At 36.7% G+C, this 21,285-nt stretch overlaps 2 protein-coding genes across 4 annotated transcripts in view; one reads left to right on the forward strand and one right to left on the reverse strand.

The window, feature by feature from the left end:
• bicd2 (BICD cargo adaptor 2) overlaps positions 1-17,212 on the forward strand; it is a 130,841-nt gene extending 113,629 nt beyond the window's left edge. Inside the window, exons 6-8 of one of the 3 annotated variants that reach the window (XM_062969937.1) lie at positions 525-676; positions 11,363-11,573; positions 14,991-17,212. In XM_062969937.1, the coding sequence (XP_062826007.1) occupies positions 525-676; positions 11,363-11,573; positions 14,991-14,996 (369 nt within the window). In that variant the 3' untranslated portion in view covers positions 14,997-17,212. Of the gene's footprint in view, positions 1-524; positions 677-11,362 lie in introns of all 3 variants that reach the window. The other 2 variants (XM_062969938.1, XM_062969936.1) reach the window with 2 other exon arrangements.
• LOC134296055 (uncharacterized) overlaps positions 1-21,285 on the reverse strand; it is a 435,533-nt gene that overhangs the window by 83,477 nt on the left and 330,771 nt on the right. The gene's annotated exons all lie outside the window — the stretch shown is intronic.

A 21,285-nucleotide genomic window follows, 5' to 3' on the forward strand; every position in this document is an offset into this window, starting at 1 on the left:
TATGGTTCTTTCATTGTTGTTGTTTTCTTTGCACTACAAATAAGGTATGTGCAGTGTACATAGGAATTTGTTCATTTTTTTCAAATGATAATTCGGCCCCTCAACAGTATGAAGGATTGTGGACCAGCTCCTCTGCTTAAAAAATTTGAGGACCCCTGGATTATGGCTTCAGTGTCCGTCATCCCTGTATCTGGGATGCTGCAGACTTCTGGCAGCATCTTGCTGGCATAAGCTTGATCTTTTGTATATGCAAAAGCACACAAGGTAACCAGACAGTTTTTAATGTAGATTTCTTTATAAAATTTGAAGAATTGAGAACAATTTATTGAGTTTTTTTCTTCTTCATTTACATATATGCATTAAGATTATTAGCAAATATATCATACTAGTTCATTTACATATTCTATGGAAAAGCTTGAGAGGGTGTTTTGCTATGAGAACAAATTAAAAGTACTTTAGCCAATGAGTTCGTTTAAAATTAAATTGACTGTGAAAATGTTCTGCTCTTTTTCATACACAAAAAGACTGCAGAGGTTGCCCTTGCCAACTTGAAGAGCAAGTATGAAAATGAAAAGGCCATGGTTACAGAGACAATGATGAAGCTGCGCAATGAACTGAAGGCTTTAAAAGAAGACGCTGCTACCTTTTCTTCTCTGAGGGCCATGTTTGCTACCAGGTAAAACACATTATGAACAAGATTTTCATGGGAAAAACAAATGGAACTTAGGGTGCTGCATTATCAGATTTGGAAAGGTAAAGATAGAGAGGTTACTCAATTAGTGTTGTGTGCGTTTGGGTCAGTGTGTGTGAGACAGTTTACTGGTTCAAAGAGACATGATAAACATTCTGTTTAACTGTTTAAATTTTATATACTATATACACACAAAATGTCCAAGTTAAATATGTGTGTTCTTCATAACAGGAAGGAATTACTCGTGGCAATCAGTGTTGCTACTTGAACTTAGGATTCTTTACATTTAAAAAGCTATAAAGTGACAATTTTCACAACAGACATAGAATGTGTACCCCTCTTCTCTTCCCCAGCTGTCATCGCAAATAGTGGTGGATTATGTAAATTGTACTTCAATAACATCTGGATGGTCAGATGTTTCTGATCCCTGATTTAAAGCATTATGAAGGAGAAGCTATAATTCAGCAGTGATTAATCACACACAACCTTTAATATTTTGGAGGGCAAATGCTAAGAGTGGATGACAAATGACAGTATAAGGAAAATGTGTCTTGGAGGTACTGATTCATATAGTTGCCATGAGCTAAAGCCAGAATGACAACAATTAGCTACAAAAGAATGTCTATCTTGCCATTTAGGTTAGAAGTGAAATCACTGAGTCACACTGTGTGAAAGTTTGTTTCTCTTATTCATGCATGTGCCATTGTTGGAGGAGATGCGATTATTTATATCAGGCCATAAAATATTATTGGTTCCTTGTCTGCATCTTCCAAATCCTTACCTGTCATAGGCTTCCTTTATAAAGTCATAAAGTTTGGGGTACAAAGTATCATAAGAATAGAGAGGACTCGAAGGCTTTCTTGGTCGGGATCACTGGCTTGCTATGAGTTTTCCAGGCTGTATGGCCATATTCCAGAAGCATTCTCTCCTGGTGTTTTGCCTGCATCTATGGCAGGCATCCTCAGAGGCTGTGAGGTATGACACCCTCTGAGGATGCTTGCCATAGATGCAGGTGAAACGTCAGGAGAGAATGCTTCTGGAACATGGCCATACAGTCTGGAAAACTCACAGCAACCCATAAAGTCCCATATGTCCCATAGAGCAACCCATATGTCGGGGGTGCTTTCAATGCGATTTCCTGCTTCTTAGCGGGGGGTTGGACTGGATGGCCCATGAGGTCTCTTCCAACTCTACTATTCTATGATTCTAGAGAAGATTTTTTCCCATGCCATTCATCTGAAAAATACCTGTTGTGAGAAATTATTCTGGAAATATAATCTGTAGGTAAGAACTTTGAGAGACATGAACTAACATAAAACAAAACAATGAAATGACTATTGCAAGAGGGGCTGGATAGATATTATGACTATCATAAGATATAACTAGGAAGCCTGCATGTCTAACTTCCATAGGCTTCACAAATGCCATGGGAATCATGGGGTGTAGGGAGGAAAAGAACTTGGTGAACATAGAAGACACTGCTTGCCGCCTCTTGTATGAGAAACACCTGCTAAAATTTCTGTTGCTATTTAATATAGGATTCTTTGATTCTTTATTTTAGAAAGAGTTGCTTTCAAAGCGAATCAGAAACTGAAAATCACAACTCCCATTTCTTTGAGTTCTTTGGGCAATGCAGTTACAGGTTTACTGCCTTCCCTCTTCTGTAGATTGAGTATCACACTATTACTGTGTTTCCCCGAAAATAAGACAGTGTTTTATATTAATTTTTTGCTCCCAAAAATGCACTAGGTCTTATTTTCAGGGGATGTCTTATTTTTCCATGAAGAAGAATTCACATTTATAGTTGAACAAAAAATGAACATTTATTATATACTGTACAGTAGTTGTCATCACAAACCAGCATAACCAGACAAACTGTGAATCTTATCAAGAATTTATTGTTACTATCATTATTTCCATGTACAACAATATCTATGGTACGTACATTTACCGATCCTGGAAGCTCTGGTGTTCTGTTTGGTGAGCATGCTTCCAAACAAAAACTTTGCTAGGTCTTGCTTTCGGGGATGTCTTATTTTCGGGGAAACAGGGTATCTGTCAATATTAGGTTTCTTTCTATTTCTCCCATAGAGTAACATGTAATGTAGTCTACAAAGGTACATTTTCAATGGGAAGTTCCCATTCCTCATTGCCAGAATGTGTTTCACATCATGTCCATGTTTCCCCAAAGCAGGATAAGAATGAATAGGGGTTTTATTAGAAATGCATCCAGTCTTTCCAGGACAAAAACTTTCTAAGGAACATACCTGAACAACAATTGCATAACTAACTACACAATTTCTCTTACAAACATTTCTAATCTAATTACATGTAGCTTTAAAATACAAGCATACATATGTACATTACAGAGAATTTCCTCTTCCCTTTTCTTGGTTTCTCTATAGTTAAACTTCTTTTTTTTTTCACCGTGTATCTGACAAGTTACTGACTTCTGCTTGTTTTTACATTAAAAAAAGGAATATCCCAACATTTTTTATCTCCAAACCTGTGCATAAAGTCTTTTCACCTCTTTCTCAGATATATATTGATACAAAAGATTCCGCTCTTTTAAAATATGTCCAATGATTTATCATTCATCAAAATTGTTAACTTGTCCATTTATATTAATTCTCAGACCTTTACTTTGTATTCACACCATCCTGAAGAACAAAGAAGCAGATTCTGACTTCACTGCCTGGGTTTAAAAATAAGATTTCTGTGGGAAAAATATAACTGACAACTCAAATCAGCAGTTATATGTCATAGATGATTTACATGCACCTTACATGTTGGCTGAGCAGATTATTCTACCCAAATTGGTGTGCATTCATGTCATCAATAAGATAGGTTTATTGCCAACATGTTTATTTAATTGTCAACCAGGTTTTAACAGCTCTCTTCATTGCCATAAAAGTGACACTGCACTTGGACAGGTGTAACTACAGTAGAGTCTCACTTATCCAACACTCGCTTATCCAACATTCTGGATTATCCAACGCATTTTTGTAGTCAATGTTTTCAATACATCGTGATATTTTGGTGCTAAATTCGTAAATACAGTAATTACTACATAGCATTACTGAGTATTGAACTACTTTTTCTGTCAAATTTGTTGTATAACATGATGTTTTGGTGCTTAATTTGTAAAATCATAACCTAATTTGATGTTTAATAGGTTTTTCCTTAATCCCTCATTATCCAACATATTCACTTATCCAACGTTCTGCCGGCCCGTTTATGTTGGATAAGTGAGACTCTACTGTAGTAGCCAGGCTTCTTCCCACCTTTTAACCTCCAGAGATGGGTGAGGATCGTCGAAGGCAGTTACTTGGTGATCCCTGCTCCTTACCTCACAGCAAAGTGCAGAATATGCTGTTTGGGAGAAAAGTGGGGAAATTTAATGACTGCTAAGTCAACATGACTGAAGCATACAAAGCAATGCTGCCATGTAGCCTCAGTAGTGGCTTTGCCTGTTCTGCAGCAGGAAAAGCAGATAAGGAAAGCATTAGACAAAAAGGGTAGGTTTGGGAACTGATTTAATGTTTCTCTGGGGCCAGTCCCAGCCTACTGGAGACATCCCAGGGTTGCATAGACTTAGAAAAATGATGAAAAATCCTAACCAAAAGTGGAGTCTGCTTTTGGCTTTGAAGGTGGGTATTTTTCATGTTAAGGAGTACATGATATCACCCCATTCAGTTGGATTGGTTTGTCTCATATTGTTAATACGTGGTTCCATTTTAAACAAACCAGCTGGAAAGTCGCCACACTGAGCATGAGTGAAACTTCAAAGGTTAGATGGGAATAATTAATGGCACATGCCCCTTTCAAGTAACAGTCATGCCTTGTGCTATATTGTAATGAAATGCAGACTGGAAAATACCCTGGGATTAATTAACCATTTAGCTAGTATGCTATAGAATTACAGATTATTTAAATTATAGAGAGATGGTAAGTGACACTTGAAATAAGTCAGACTAATTCTTTGCTACCTTTGAAACAGTGATATAATGACTAGCACATTTACCTCTGGCATATTTCCAAAAAGAATAATATGGTCACTGCCATATTTTTAAGCTTTGGCTTGCCCTCAGTATTTCTACTTTTCCTAATATATTAAGCCTTCTTAATATATTTCTGTATTTCTTATTTAAAACATAAATTAAAGACATATTTCAAACTCCTCTTTAATCCTTGATGATGAGACCGTACTTGATATCAAAGTGGTTGTCCTGTACAACCCAATTGCCTGTACAACCCAATGGATGCTTCATTATAATGCATTCTGCGTCTATAATGGTACAACAGGTTAATACATTGCCATTACTCCCACTATGAGAAGAAAATTTCAGTTAATTTCTTTCCTAGATACCATTAGGCTTGTGCAAAAATTTTGAAGTTGGAAGCAATATCTGAAGCGTTTGCTTAGCCCACCCCAAAGATTTTAGAACTGAAAAATACCTGATAAATTTTAGTTTGTATTTTGCAAATCTCAGAAGGCTCCTTCCCAAAGTCAGCTTGATCTTCACTTTCATGGCAGGCCAGCAAACAAGTGAAAAAAAGCTCCTATTCCTCTGTAAATTTATAGAGTCTCGCCATTAGGAGCGGGGAAAAGAGAGAGCAGTGCTTGCTGGGAGCAGCACAGAACTCTAGGAAATATAGTTTGGGAAGGGAGGTACCCTATGCCAGAGAATTCAAAAGGCCCTGCTCTAAACTACATTTCCCAGGATGCAGTTCACTGCTCAGCATCAGAGAAATTTGCCCCTCTATAGCCAACCAGAGTTCCAATAAATGTAACATTCTGCACTATTGTCATGATCCAGGCCTCTACCTGTGAACCAAGAACAACACCCAGCTTGTGTCCCAAACTATTTTACTTTAAACACATACATAAATTACTTGACTGTTTTCAAGGTCCAAGTTCAAACATAAAGATAGCTCACCTCTGCAAGATATAAAGCAAAGTCTCATGAACTAGAAGTGTTTAGTATTCAGGAATATATAATCCAAGGGCCAAATGCCAAGATTTCACAGATGAGCAAGTAGTCATAGTTCCACAGTCAAGTCATAGAAGCCAAAGTTCAAGGGTAATCCAAAAGCCGTAGTCAAGAGTCAATCCAGGGATTCACAGTTCACTAGGGTCCACCATGGGATACAGTAGTAACAAATTTCATCAACACAAAAGTCTTCAAGGTTCCACAAGGCACAAGAATTCACCATACATACCAACAATCCACCAACTGGGGGGCGGGACCACTAGCTTCCACAGCCTATTATGATGGATACTTTTCTCCCAAAGAGCAATCTAGGATAGCTCTTTTTATGCAGTTAATCACAGCTGCATCCTATCTTTAAAGCATCCTCCCTGAATTGTAGCCGCCTGTGAGTTCTTACAGATAGATTACTTTGAGCTTTAGAATCTAGGACTAAGATTAACCCCTTCCATACCTTTTGCAGCATCACCACCCTGCTAGTCATTATCCTGTTTAGCCCAGCACCAGCTGCTAGGCATGACGCCAACCACCATCAACAATGGGACATTACACTGTCCCAACCACCATCAACTGTGGGACATGACAACTATGATATTTGTTCCTGGGTTATAAATGTCATTTCTTAATTGGTTCTATCATAAAATATGGTGAAAGTTTATTAAACTGCAAAAGCTTTGTCTTTACACAAGGGACATCGTGTTATAACACATTTTGCTATCCAGTCCTCCAATTTAACATTGTCATCCATCCATTTAACAAACTTTTTGGCACAAAAGCAAAGTTCCAGGAGTAGAACCACTACTTTCAATGTAAGGGCTACAGAATTAAACAGGAAATAATACTGTCAAATTTGGAACACATTTTCTTTATTAATTTTTTAAAATAAAAACTTTGAAAATTCCCCAAAAATCCGTGGATAAGTGAACCGTTCTGAAATCTGGTGGACTAAGAGTGGTGAATGTATTGTAGCAAGTTTCACCACAATCCAGTAGAGTCTCATTCATCCAACCTAAACGGGCCGAAAGAACATTGGATAAGCGAAAATGTTGATAATAAGGAGGGATTAAGGAAAAACCTATTAAACATTAAATTACTTTATGATTTTACAAATTAAGCACCAAAACATAATGTTTTACAACAAAATTGACAGAAAAAGCAGTTCAATACACAGTAAAATTATGTATTAATTACTGTATGAATTTAGCACTAAAACATTGCAATGTATTGAAAACATTGACTACTAAAAGGCAGACTGCGTTGGATAATACAGAAGGCTGGCTAAGCAAGACTCTACTGTAGCTATGAAAATGAGGGAGAAAGGAGCCCCTGAAGTTTCCCCAATTATAAAAAATATGTGCAATTGTTGTAACGAAATAGTAATGACATTTCATTATTCTCGTTATAATAACACATTTCCCACTAACTATACCTTAGAAACACTTTAGAAACGAAACACCAGCGCCGCGCCCCCCCCCCCCCCCCCCCCCCAGGTTTGTAATGATTTTTGAACCATTTTTAATGGATCACACATGCATACTAGCTGTGTATAAAGTGCTAAATCAATATTCTCAGAGGTCAGAATTATACAGATTCCTGCTTTTGGAAACAAGCTGTTTGTTAGCTTGATTGCATGCTGGCAATGTTTTAAAAATAGCCTTGCTAATAGGTTTTCTGTACAAGCACCAAATTCCTACCCTGTTTCCCCTAAAATAAGACATCCCCAAAAAATAAGACCTAGTAGAGGTTTTGCTGAATTGCTAAATATAAGGCCTCCCCCGAAAGTAAGACCTAGCAAAGTTTTTGTTTGGAAGCATGCCCGGAGCCCGCCGAACAGAACACCAGAGCAGGCAGGATTGGTAAATGTACATACCAGTTGTATATGGAAATAATGGTAGTAACAAGAAATTCTTGACAGAAGTCACAGTTTGTCTGGTTTGGTTATGTTGGTTTGTGATGACAACTACTGTACAGTATAGAATAAATGTTCATTTTTTTTGTTCAACAATAAATGTGAATTCTTCTTCATGGAAAAATAAGACATCCCCTGAAAATAAGACCTAGCACATCTTTGGGAGTAAAAAATAATATAAGGCACTGTCTTATTTTCGGGGAAACACGGTATTTAAACATGACCATCAATTTTGGTGGAGAATTTTGATGGAGTTTGCCATGTTACTTGAGATCATCATCTATCTTGATGCTATAAAATGATAACCTCTTGTGAAATATGCCCTCCCTGGTGCACTGTGTGTTATGAATCCCCATTTTATATGTATATGAGAAAAGCAAGGAGGGAGCTGTCTTCAATAATGGCAGGACATACTGCAGAACAGTCATTAAGATCTGTAACAAGCCCTGGAATGACTCAACGCGCCCTTCTTATATAACTTTTCTGTGTTTCCATAGAATGTAATAATCATACCTTCTGGCAAGGAAAAGCCAATGAACATTAATTACAATGTCCTCCACCAGTTAATGAGGTTGAGTTAAATGATAGCTATGATTTGACAACTTTGTTCCTCAGGTCCTCAGGGTAAATAGAAGGCAGCATGATGCCTCAGCCACATCTCCATACATGCAGACACAAAAATCCCATCTTTTCTATAGAAAAACGACCCAATTTTGAGGCATGCAGTCACTTTCAGAGTGAGATGCTTTGGTAGAAGCAAGAATCTAAATCTCAATAGTATACATTTTGACTCTTATTACCTTGTAACCTATTATATTGATGACCATGCAAGTCCATTAAAAAACCCTCTCAAAGTCCAATAATGATGATAGAGCTTTTAATAGGAATACTAAACATGTCATAATGTTGTGAAGAAATCTTACTTTTCTTCATGACATTTCATACTGGATGTTGAGCAAGATATAGATTGTGTGTCTGTGCCTGTGTGTGTACGCACATGCATGCATATAGACATGTTTGGGCAGGACGTTGCACTCAAATGTTGCAGTTCATGACATGCTTCAAAAGGATTGAGCACATAGATAGATCTGTTTATTGGTTAGTACACTGATCATATCAACAATAAAAGACAAAAACAATAGTTAGATAAATAGACACAATTCACTATGCTAAAACTCCTGTAATAATTAACTAAAATAAATTGAAACATGATAAAACTTGATTAAATAAGCTTGGTAAAATGGGATTAAATTACAAGATGAAAGCAGGGGGAGTAGAGTGACAAGTGTAAAGGAGTCAGTCGGAAAATATACTGTATATACTCGAAGATAAGCTGAGTTTTTCGCCCTTATTTATGAGCTGAAAAAGCCTCCCCCGGCTTATAATCGGGTCAAGGTCAAGGCCGGCAACGGAGCCTGTAGGCTGTTGCTTGCAATATGTGATCTGTTTCTCTCTTCTCCCTTATCAGTATGTTTTCTTTTGCAAAACCTCCCTCGCTCTTAATCAAGGGAATGTTTTGAAAAGAGAAAGACACCCTTGCAAGTCAGGAAGAAGAAAAATATATATTCATTAATCTTATGAAAGCATTTTCCCCTGAAATATTTGTTAAACTCTCCTAAAGATATATAGGCATTAACCCCTTGCAAACTTTTGCCATATTTATGTATGTGTATCTTTATATGTGTATCTATCTATATACATTAATTTTATATATGAATTTCCCCTCATATGTTTGCAGGTCTTTGCAAAGCCTTTATACATATAGATCCATGTACCTGTGTATCTGTAGTCATACATATACATTATTTTTATATATGAATTTACCCTCATATGTTTGCAAGTCTCTGCAAATATCTATATAAAGAGAGATGTCTGGATAGATATGAATATATTCTTATCTACCTAAATATAGGGCTTGCACATATTACAGGGGAGAAATGAACACACAAATATATATAGGCATGTCTCTCTCTCTCTCTCTCTCTCTCTCTCTCTCTCTATCTATATATATATGGCTTGCAAATATTGTAGGGGAAATGCACACACACACACACACACAGGATTTGCAAATGTTTCAGGGGGAAATGCATATGTGAAATAAGTATCTATAATTATAGATCTATATTTAGCTCTGCATTGTTTGTATAAGCATTGAATGTTTGCCTGTTACTATGTTGGAAACTGGCCTGAGTCCCCATGGAGAGATAGGGTGGGATCCAAATGAAGTTTTCATTATTATTATTATTATTATTATTATTATTATTATTATTAGGTTATTGTTGATACCATATAGTTTTTGTTGCCCCTACTTTTTCACTTATAGAGCTAGTTTATTGTTTTTCTTTGAAATACGGTAAATATTCAAAAACCTACTGATGCCTCGATTAATGAAATTTTATTGGTATCTATTTTTATTTTGAAATTTACCCGTAGCTGCTGCATTCCCCACCCTCGGCTTATACTCGAGTCAATAAGTTATCCCAGTTTTTTGTGGTAAAATTAGGTGCCTCGCTTATATTCGGGTCGGCTTATACTCGAGTATATACGGTAGATAAGTTCATCACCACGACATGGGATTTTGTGAGATAAAAAGATATCTCGGGCAGCTTTCAATAAACAGATCTGTCTATATGCACAATCTATTTGAAGCATGTAATGAACTGCAAAATTTGAGTTCAATGTCCTGCTCGATATTGTGCATATAGATTTAGCCTTGTTAAATGCCAGACAGACTAAAGCATGTATTGGGATGAAGATGCAAGAGAGCTGTCCTCCACTATTGAAAGTACATTACAATTTTCATATCTGTGAATCTGGAATCTGTAGTCCAACAAAATAGGTCCTCTTTAGGCATTTTTGAGGCCCTTCAGCACAACTCTTCATTTCAGTAGGGTTTGCTATAATCTGTAGTCTTGTGTATCAACTCAAAGTTCAGAATTGTACCCTCTGCAGATGTGGGAATTGTTCTGTATATACAATCGAGTAGTTACTGAGTTCCGTCTCCCCATCCTGGTCACATACTCTTTCATATTACACATTTAAAACACTATGATTCCTTTTTAAAAGCTATGGCTGCATCCTATGGAACTCTGCAGTTTCTAATGTGTTCAGAAGAACTAGAGCTTTCTCGCTGAGAACTGCAATCCCAGAATTCCATCAGGATGGAACAGTAGAAATGAGTTGTAGCTCTATGAGGGATTGAGAAAGACCTTCAAAACCTTTGTGATTCAGAGTTTAGAAATAAAGAAAAGTGTGAACAATTTTTACTGGGATATAAACATTGGTAATTAACTGTAAGTAGTGTAATAAAAATAATGGGTTTTCTTGCACATACATTGCCGTTTTGAAGGAACAGTACAATAGTAAAATCAGCTTGGAGAATTTTGACTTGTGGCTGAGTCACCACGCTCCCAACATGTTGGTTCCTTTATTTGGGAATGGGTTTATGTGAGGTTCCTCTGCTGAAAGAGCACTGTATTGTAAAATTGTGCAGATCTCTTAAGCCTGCTAAACACAAGCATTTTGGAACTGATTATTTGCAACTACTTCTGCCCAGAGCTTGAAAAAGTTACTTTTTGAATTATCACTCCCAGAGTCCTCTAGGTTTTGTCAAAAAGGAAGTTGTGTGTTCTTCTGTAAGACATAAGCCAGAAGCACCTTGATAGCTATTTTCAAGAGATCCCAGAAGCTGCTCCCGCAGAAATCAGTGCAACTAAAGGAAACCTATGAAATAATTCTTGGATACTGATGGTGAAAAACTTTTAATTGCAGATGCGATGAGTATGTTACCCAGTTGGATGAAATGCAACGCCAGCTTGCTGCAGCTGAAGATGAGAAGAAGACGTTGAACTCCTTGCTCCGTATGGCCATTCAGCAAAAGCTGGCTTTGACCCAGCGCCTTGAGCATCTTGAGCTGGACCACGAGCAGTCCAAACGGGTGCGCACAAAATCTGCTTCCAAAGCCAAGAGTAGTAACCCCAGCGTAAGTCATATACGGTCATGTGGAGACAGGTCGGAAGGGTCTGTACTTAACAACAACCAGGTGTTTTGCAGTGAGAAATATAAGATATATTGTGATTGAGAAGGCAAATAGGTGGACGTACATATGCATCTAATGTTTGTGCTGTTGAATGTCAGCATAAATCCCCACTATATTAATGTTGCAGTGATGAGTGGATTTGTACTAGTATGTTGTTAAACCATGTAATACAGGCTGTATTATAGTGGTCTTAACTGTACCTGGTTCACAAGCATGGGGAGGGGAGATGCTGGCAACAAGTTTAGTGGTGGAGAAGCATTTGCCTCTCTCTACCATGAGCAACTTGGATTTTGCTGTTGGTTGATAAGTGTTAAAGGTGCATCCCAGGTATGCTGCACCGGGTGTTACTAATTGTAGCTTGCAAAGCACAAATGTGCTCCTTTCCCCTGGTGACAGATCTTCACGTCATGGAGAGAGCGCCCTTGACAAAACTTTTGTGGTCAAAATGCTTGAGACGTGGCAAAATGCATCCTCAAAAATTAGATATGTAATATGAAGAAACCAACCTGCTGTGGCTGTTAGTTGCTCTCGCAATCATCACTTACTAATTGTAAAAGCTTTCTTGTAAGCTATAAATGCTGGAACAGCCCATTTGGAAGGATATCTTCTCAAGACCTCTGTTTGCAGCCCATGCTTAATATCAGAGAGAAAATTGCACACTTACAAAAATAATAATAAATGAGATATGCAATATTGTTTGTCCCTGAGCAAACCATAATGCTAAAAGAAAACAATATTAGAATCTCCAGAGCCATTATGGTGGGAGGAAGTACATATACTACAAATGTTTCTGTAGTATCATGTTGTTGCTTCTAGCAGTGTAATGCATCAAAAGGGTGTATTGCAAAGTGGGCATCATATAGCCAAAGTTAAATTTATTAAAAAAAATCTCCTTGATTTTGGTGGGAGAATTAAACAAGTGCTATTTCCTCCAACTGCAATCAATGGAATTTTAAAAGTGCTTAAGCTCATGCCCTTTATTACTGTAACTGCACAGTATACATGTATAAAATAGAAGTATGTTCTAGTATTGTCAAGTTGCAATGCAGCTGTACTTAACTGTCAGTATTAAGTCTTAATAGGTTAGTATTATAGAGCTCTGAGATTTGTTTAAGTAAAAAGAAATTGCATTTCTTATGCAAGCACACATTTTACAGGGCTCTACATTCTAGGCACCAGAAATTAAGTGATCTGTTTCTTGCTAATGTATAATTACGAAGTAGAATAGCATATACAGATTTTTCTGTTTAACAAAAAAAGTTGTCCACTATTGAACATTTAAGGGGCCTTTTAGCCACTTAATTTCAATATGTTTGATAATTTTTTTTTAAAAAAAAAGTGTACTTCATAATTGGTGCCTATAGAATGCTACAAGACTGGGTGGGGGGGAATGTTGCTTTTGAAATTGTGGTAAATTTAAGGAGCACAATAAGGCACATTTTTAAAAAAACAAAAGAAATCAAAAGTGCCTAGCCTCAAACATTATTTTAATGTAAAGCCCTGTTCATTTTTTACTCTTTTCAAAGAACTTTGTATGCTTAGAATATTATTACTAAGAAGTCATGCAGGACTGCACAGCTGTATCTTCAGATAGTAGTAATATTTTCCCCTGCCCTAAAGCCATGCTAATAATAATCTTGGTGTTGTACTGCCTCGTCTCATATTACTCTTCCTTTTAGATGATCAGCAGCTTGCTTCTTCTCTCTTGCCGCTCTGCCTATAAAGTAGTTAGGAGATACAGCAATTTTACTGTAAGTCTAATAAGGGGACGTGCTGCCTGCTTTCCTAGAAAAAGGAAGCTAAGTGGGAACTGGATTTATGAGACTAGGAACAAAAGCTAACCACAATGACAACAACACAAATCTGGAAAAAAAATGAAATCAGATTGAAAAGCTCCAAAGTGGAGAATCTGGTATTTAGAAATTAGAGAAGTAAAGTCCTATCAATGGTCTAGTTTAATACAGAAAGTGGAGGGTCAACAAATATGAATGGTCTGTTTTTTCAGTAGGTTGATGACTGATTGGCAGGTACTAAATGCCTCGCTTTATTACGGCATTTGCAGAAAGCACTGTATTCTCCTGAATCTGAGCTTTAATATTGCTATTTGACAGGTTTTGATAGGTTTAGAAACAGAATACCTTTTAACAAAAGGGTTGATCCTGCTTTTCTCCTGTTTAATGCACAATAATTCAGAAGGCCTTTTCCACCCTACTATCTTCCCTTTTTTTACAAAATGCCTTGAGAATAACTAGGCATTTAGATTGCTATACTATGTCACTCTGTTAGAAGCAGCGAACTCTTCCACGGGGAGCTATTGCTAACCATTCTAAAGGTATCCTTTCCTCTGATGGAACACACACCAGGGAAGGACATTGGAAAAAATCACATGCATTGGCAGGTTTTCCAGGTAACTGAAAGGAAATAGGGACATTTCAATGTTTTACGTGTGTCAGTTCATTTTGCTGATTATAACATATTTACTGTTATGTTCTGTGTTGAGTTACTGAAAAGGTGGAGTTTTAAACAAACTTAATACTTTCTGTTGTTATCTCAACCTCTGTTCTACACACAAACACACAGAGAGCCTTCAGACTTGCACCATCACTTCAGATTAAAAATGGTGCTCCAACCTGTAATAGCTAGGCTTGGAGGGAGCAGCCTTGCAGCACTTATCCAACGGTCAGCTGTAGAGGTTGACTGGTTTTAAACAGAATTAGCAAAGGAAATTCTGGAGACTCCCCAAAGGTGATATACTGTTGTATATAAACTTAAGACAGGCTGTCTGGACAGGCTTGTTGCACCGGTTGACTGACTAGCTTCCTAAAACTAACCTTTGCTATAATGTTCTCATTTTTGCTTTCATTGAGTTGGCGATCCAACATGGAAAGCTCACTAAGCCATCACTTACCTCTGCGAGTGGAACAGTTTTCCTGAATGATTTTACTGACCTCTACCTTGGCTGGCATGACTGACCTGCATGTTTCTGGAGAGGTTCTTGCAAGACCTCTTCCCTACTCACTGCCATTTACTTCTGCTTGAGCAGTATAGCTTGATTCAGGACTTGTAAGACACTTTTTCTTCCTGCACAGCTTTTGCTAACAGGCCGTGCGTCAAAGCATTGTTCCAGATGCTTTTGAAAAGCACCCTTGAGCTACATTGGCTGCTTCCCCCCCCCCTTAGAAAACTAACAGATGCCCCCCTTCCCTCAGACTCCTGTACTATGGGACCTCTTGCAGCACACTTTTGTGTGTGCATGTGTGTTCTTGTTTTCCTTTCTTGAACTGAAAAAGAAAAGAAATCCCGCCCGGATCTAATGTGTTCACTTTTGTGTTTTTTGTTTTTTTACTTTTCACTTTCCAGCTGTAGAGTAGTCCCCGGAGAAGGCCAGTGCAACTTCGTCCCTTCTTAGCCTGTGGCGCTATGGTTAGAAGTGGTGGTAGCCTGTTGCACAAAGAATGGAAACCACTGATAATGAACCTTCCCCCAACCCTTTTCCTCAAACAAAACCACATAATTTTCAATCTGCAATCCCTGCTTTTTGTTTTCCTTTTGCTTTTTGGCACATTATGTATCAATACAAACAAAGCTTTATCCTTTTATAATGCTGCTGCAGGAAGAAAACTTACAAATGCTGAAGAAACCTACTTCAACATGTAATAATTGCCATGGTAGCTTATGGGTTATTAGAAATGTTCAGATTGGGATCTCCCCTCCCCCTTTTATTTCATTATAGAGTGTTCTTTTTTTATTTTTAAGAAAACAACAGTGATTGTTTAAACCTGTGCACTTTTAATATTTTGATATTTACTTTGTCGTCTTTTATTCTTTTTGTAGAAGAGTTTATATTAAAGAACAAAAATCCAGTGACTTATGGTTATAGACTGTCTCCATCTGAGGCTTGTGCTTGATGTTCTCCCGTCTGCATATCGCAGAGTTTTATTATTGTTATTTCTCTGCATCATGTTTAGGAAAAGAGCTTCAGTGCAAACCAGGATTTCTGCTAAACTATATATGTGCTGTGCATCAGCAACTTTTTTCCTTTCCTATTTTAATTATTAAATATTAAGCTTTATCTGTTTGAAATTACTGATTTTTAACTGCCATGTTAATTGAGAAATCCAGGGTATTCAAATTCTGGGGTTTTTTCATATTATATTATTATTCTTAGGAATAGTTCAATGTAACAAGAAGAAAACTTGACTTTGCTCTGGTTTAAAACAGTTATAGGCACTTGAAAATAAATATTAGTATTACCTATAAATTCCAGAATGTCTGGGTTTTAGGAAAATCTTATGGCGTATGATTGATTAACAGAATTTTATACAACTATACCACTGAAATTCCAAATTGGAATTGGTTTTTGTTACTACTTTTTTATTGTGCCAAATTGTGGTACATTTTAGAAAGAAAAATTCTAAAGTTATCAATGCTAGGGTGTTCGATTTCAGCGCCTTTTTTGTCATTTTATTGTTGCCAGTAGTGCCTTTCATAATTTTAAAGGGAGGAGCCTAGGCTAGCTTAGTCTGTCCAAGACGTGGTTTGGGAACTTGGAGATGATGTGGAGCAATAAGTACAAAGCAAACTCCCCTTCGACACATTTTCTAACGGCTAGACCTGATAGAGAGGTGAGATATGCGCAAAATTGTAAAGAATTCTGTTAGTCAATGATACTTCATCATGCAAATTCAGGGGCACAGAAGAAAAAACAAACAGACAAGCAAACACATGAAGCAAAACCAGAATATACATTGCAAACCAAAATATGGATGTTGTTGAATAAAATAATAAGCAAGATGTATTAACACATTTGTGGTTGCAGTACAGAGGGTGTTTTGGAAATATTGGTGTTCTGGTAGATATGTATGGTGGTGGATCCAGTTAACCATAGTATTGTTTGCAAATGTGAAGATGAAAAAGGAGACATTTAATATTTTTCTCTTGCATGTTATATCTAATCCTATGTGATTTCAGGAAACAGAAACACAGGTGTGCATCAACAAGGTGTACCTGCTGGTGCTAACTGTTGAGGCCGAAGTCTGAATGATTGAATTTGGTACTTCTTGGTGGGAGGGTGGAGACCACCTTCCTCTAAAACAAAAAAGAGTAAATTTTTGATAATGTTGTGGGAAAAAGCTTTCTGTTTGCTGGAAGAAACTCTATTATTCCTAGAAGGTGGGGACTTATATTTTCATCATCTTGGTTACAGTATTGACTCATGGTTACATTTAAATTACATCTCTATGTGGGTATTTATTTGAAATGTCAAAGTACTGTATTATGTTATGTGCATTACTTTTTAGTGGTGGATTGGTCTCCATTATATTGTCATATGCATGTACTATTGCCAAGTAACCTTTACACAGACAGTGGGGGGAAAGGAGTCAATGTAATGACTTAAAAGGAAGATGTGGAAATTGATTAAGGTCCAACTTTTGTGTTAATTTGATAATTTTAGGAAGTGTAGAGGAAAAATGAAGAGTCAATTCCAAATTAATCCTAAAAGAGTGCATGTTGTGTAGGAAAGCAATCTACCTGTGTAAAGGTAGTCACATTGGCAGTATCAATAAAAGAGAAAGAAGAGATTTTGGCTGGTTTTGATTTATTTTTTTAATGATTTTAAAATGCAAAGCATGCTATCCTGTCCTTTAAGGCTTCTGTACACATTGTAGGCATGATCAAACACAGCTTTTAAATCCCATTGATTTTAGTGGAAAAGATCCAAACATGAGTATATTAGTCTGTCATTGAAATCAATGATGCTTAGAGGTGATTTAACTTTAAGCGCATCCCCAAAAATGTACTATCTTAATTCCACAAAGATTAATGCACACTCTTTGGAGAACTGGAATTATCCAGGTGCACTTGGTTGTGAATTCCTGTCTGTTATTTTACAATCATGAAATGACAGAGGTAAGCCACAGTTTTAAATTCAAGGTAATCCGATTTTGTTACTATTGAAAAAGATGGGTAAGTATAATATAATTCCCTCCTTCCATACACTGCTGGTCTATGATATAAAAACACAATCAGTTTGGAACATCTTTTTTCTCTTGAAAGTTGAAAGTTGGATTTCATAAGAACATATTTACTTCTTCTACCAAATAAGAAAGGAAAAGGACAATCCTCAACTTTTAAAAATAATTTATCAACCTGTCAGATTTTTTGTCGGATTTGCATTTAGTCTTTCATACAGCTTACTCAAAAGCAGCCAAATGGCGGGTGTCTATTTTTTTGTCGAAAAAACTATATTGGATTGAGAGGCCATGTTCATCTTTGAGTTCAGGACTAAGGTGTTTGAAGCCTTAGGTCCTAAGCCCAGGTGTCACCAATCCTGCCGACTGACCAGAGTTTGCTTTGAACAACTCTCTGATATCCAAGATAAGGTTTACAAGGATACTAGTAGTGGTATTTCTTTTTTCTAACAATCTTTACTGGTGATCATATGAAGCAGCCATATGGAAAAAATTAGCTTCCTTAATATGTGCCAGCAAATAGTTTTACAATTTATTCTCCTTTCCATTTATTTTGTGCTTCAGCATTACAGTACACCAATCACTGACAAGATATAAAAGGTTCCAATTATCTGTTAATAAAGTAATTCATTATAATAAAATATGTGGTCTCTGCTAATATTTGATTTTTTTAAAATTTATCTTGCCACAATTCTATTTCATTTTTTATATCTTTTCTGGTTTCTAACTAGATTGTCTGTTTTACATAAAGCTTAATATTCCACCCTCTTCAGCACTGGTTCTCATCTATAACATTTTAGTAGTTCCATTTAAAGGCCAATTTGATGGTTGTAGGGCAGAAGTGGGGGAAATTTAACCTATAAGCTCTGTGTGGTCCCCAAGGGTTGATTGCTAAAAATCTCTGCAAACCATTAAAATATTATTATATGGTGATATTATTATTATTATTATTATTAATAATAATATCCTGCTTTATCTGCACTGAAGGAGACTCAAAGCGACTTAACATAAAAGCATCAGCATACCCATTTAAAATATAAATTATGTGAACATTAAAATATGATTAAATATAAACTGCATTAAAAAATATTAGAACAAATTAAAAGTTTAAAACCACAGCACCCCCTGAATTGATCTTAAAAACCTTCATCTTTAAAAGTCTGTCTGAATATTTTGTCCTCAAACAATTGTAGTTTGCCCCTATTTCTATGCAGAAAAGTATAGCCCTTGTAAATACCACAGTCTCTCAAAACACATAACAAGGACCTAACTAGAAACTGGAAGCTGCAACAAGGAGAAAATTCTGGTTTTCATTTTTGGTCAAAGCAGCAAAAATACTTCTCCATTACTTTTCCCTGTTGTAAATAGTAACTAGAGAAAGGGATGGAAGCTCAAGGCTGACAGATGTTGCTTCATTATAGTCTCAAGGGAAAGATTCTTCTTTTCATTCTCTAATGTTGACTCTCCCACCTGCCATGAACAATCAACAATTTAACACAAACTGCTTGATGGGTGGCTGTAGTGAGGCTCTTGGTAGGAAAAAAACATGATTGCATTATATTTTCTTGGATTGAATTTAGAATAGTTTTTTTCCAACCCAGTACTCTCCAGATGTTGGCAGAAAGATCTGGGAGATAACAGGCTACAAAGACATGCTAAACTGAGCTTGATTAATTTAGTTATTGTAACCACCTGTTATTAAAGTGGCCCTTCCAGATTTTAAGGCGTCTAATTTAGGGATGCGGTTTCTAAGAAACAAGTGACTGATCTGTCAAGCTGGTAAATTTTCCATTGTTATATTCATATGAAATAGGTATTGGGATTATTTGCCTTCTTGCCATATCACACTGCATAATGGAAGAAGGGGCAAATGCAGATTTTTTTCTAGCTGTCTCACTTCCAAAATGAAGATGCCTAGGAAAGTATGAAAAATAGAATTTATTTAGGCATTTAGGCATTCTTCTGCTTAGAAGTAAGACTCTCGCCTTTCATGGATAACACATCTGCCCAGATGTCAAGAAGATACTTGTGTGATAAAATGATTGCTTGGACTATGCTACAAAGTTCTTAGACACAACCAGACACAACTCAAATTAGCTGGCATTCAGTGCTTTGCAGCAGCTGTCTGAAATACTTATTTCTAACAATGTACCGTAATAATAATATACATAGAAAATACACAAACAATTAACATAGTCCAGTACATTAGTATATATTACTGATACTATTCATGCATTCGGGTGAAGATGCAAGGGTTAAAATGGGAAGAGGAAAGTGATGACATATACACTTTCCATGCTGATCACAAAGGTTTGAGTATAGGATTACTCCTAAATCCATATGATCAGTAATTACATTTTCATTTATCTATGTCCAATAAAAAGTATATCATATCTAGGAGATTATGAGGCTCCCCAGCATGCCTCGATGATATTCTTGGGCTCAGAGTCCTTAATTTCAATAGTGTTTGCTAATACCTGCAGTTCATATATCCACATTAAGTATGAAAAGGTATTCCATGTGGACACAGGAAGTTATACTATAATTCTAAGCATGCTTAGCTGAACATGCTAAGCATTCCCTGCGTGTCCTGTCAAGGTTCACATTTGCAGAGAATTTTCTAGTCACATTTGACAAACACATTCAGAATTCTCTGAGACAAATAGACTGAACAACCTAAATTCAGATGTGAAGAACACTGTTAATAACACGCATGACCTATAGTTTGTGGCTTCATAAGGGGATCTTATCAAGGTTCTGATGGCTATTTCTGAAATTTGTATTTTGAAGCAGCTAGGAATCATTTTAAGACAATTCTCACCCAACCCACTGCACAGAACTGAAATTGAGTATTGGCGGTTTAAAGTAGCAATTCTAAGCTGCAGCAAAATTGGGCTCTGCACCACTAGATTTCAACCACCCCTTCTAATAAGCATGATCACTGCAGGTATACAACGCAGGTATTTAATGAAACAATGGCTCAATCACATGGACCAGGATCTAGTGCAGGGATTGAACTCTACTTGCATTCCATTATTAGACTACAGCTTCCATCATACCTAATTATGGGCCATGCTAGATATGGTTGATGGGGATTGGAATTCAAGAACACCTAGAAACGTACATTCCCCTGATCTATGTATGAGATATTGCAGACAGTAGAATATGTGCTGATTGTTGGGGAATTAGAAGGGAATTGACTTGCTTATATGCTAAATAAATAGGAATTAGAGTCAGAAGAAATGTAGGCCACACAATTATGGTATACTGTCTGCATTATAGATGACATTTTGGGCAGGAAGAAAGTGCCAAATTCCCAAAGAAGAGCAAGTGCTAGACTTGTAGATGGCTCCACCTAGATCCTTCTCGGTAATACTATTTATTACCATTTACCTCAGATTCCTATAATTCATGATGCCACACAACTGAATATGGAACCTCTATGAAGGACTTCAATAATAATAAGAATGATAAGAATAATAACTATTCTTATATCCTGCCCCATCTCCCCGAAGGGACTCGGATCAGGTTACATGGAGACCAAGCCCAGTAATGCGACAATAAAATACGACATAAGATACATTCAATTACAATGAATTAATACATAAAACATAAAAATCATAAAAGCATAAACTCAACAACTACAGTAGAGTCTCACTTATCCAAGCTAAACAGGCTGGCAG

The sequence above is a fragment of the Anolis carolinensis genome, chromosome 2 (assembly GCF_035594765.1).
Source record: "Anolis carolinensis isolate JA03-04 chromosome 2, rAnoCar3.1.pri, whole genome shotgun sequence".
Classification (NCBI taxonomy): domain Eukaryota; kingdom Metazoa; phylum Chordata; class Lepidosauria; order Squamata; family Dactyloidae; genus Anolis; species Anolis carolinensis.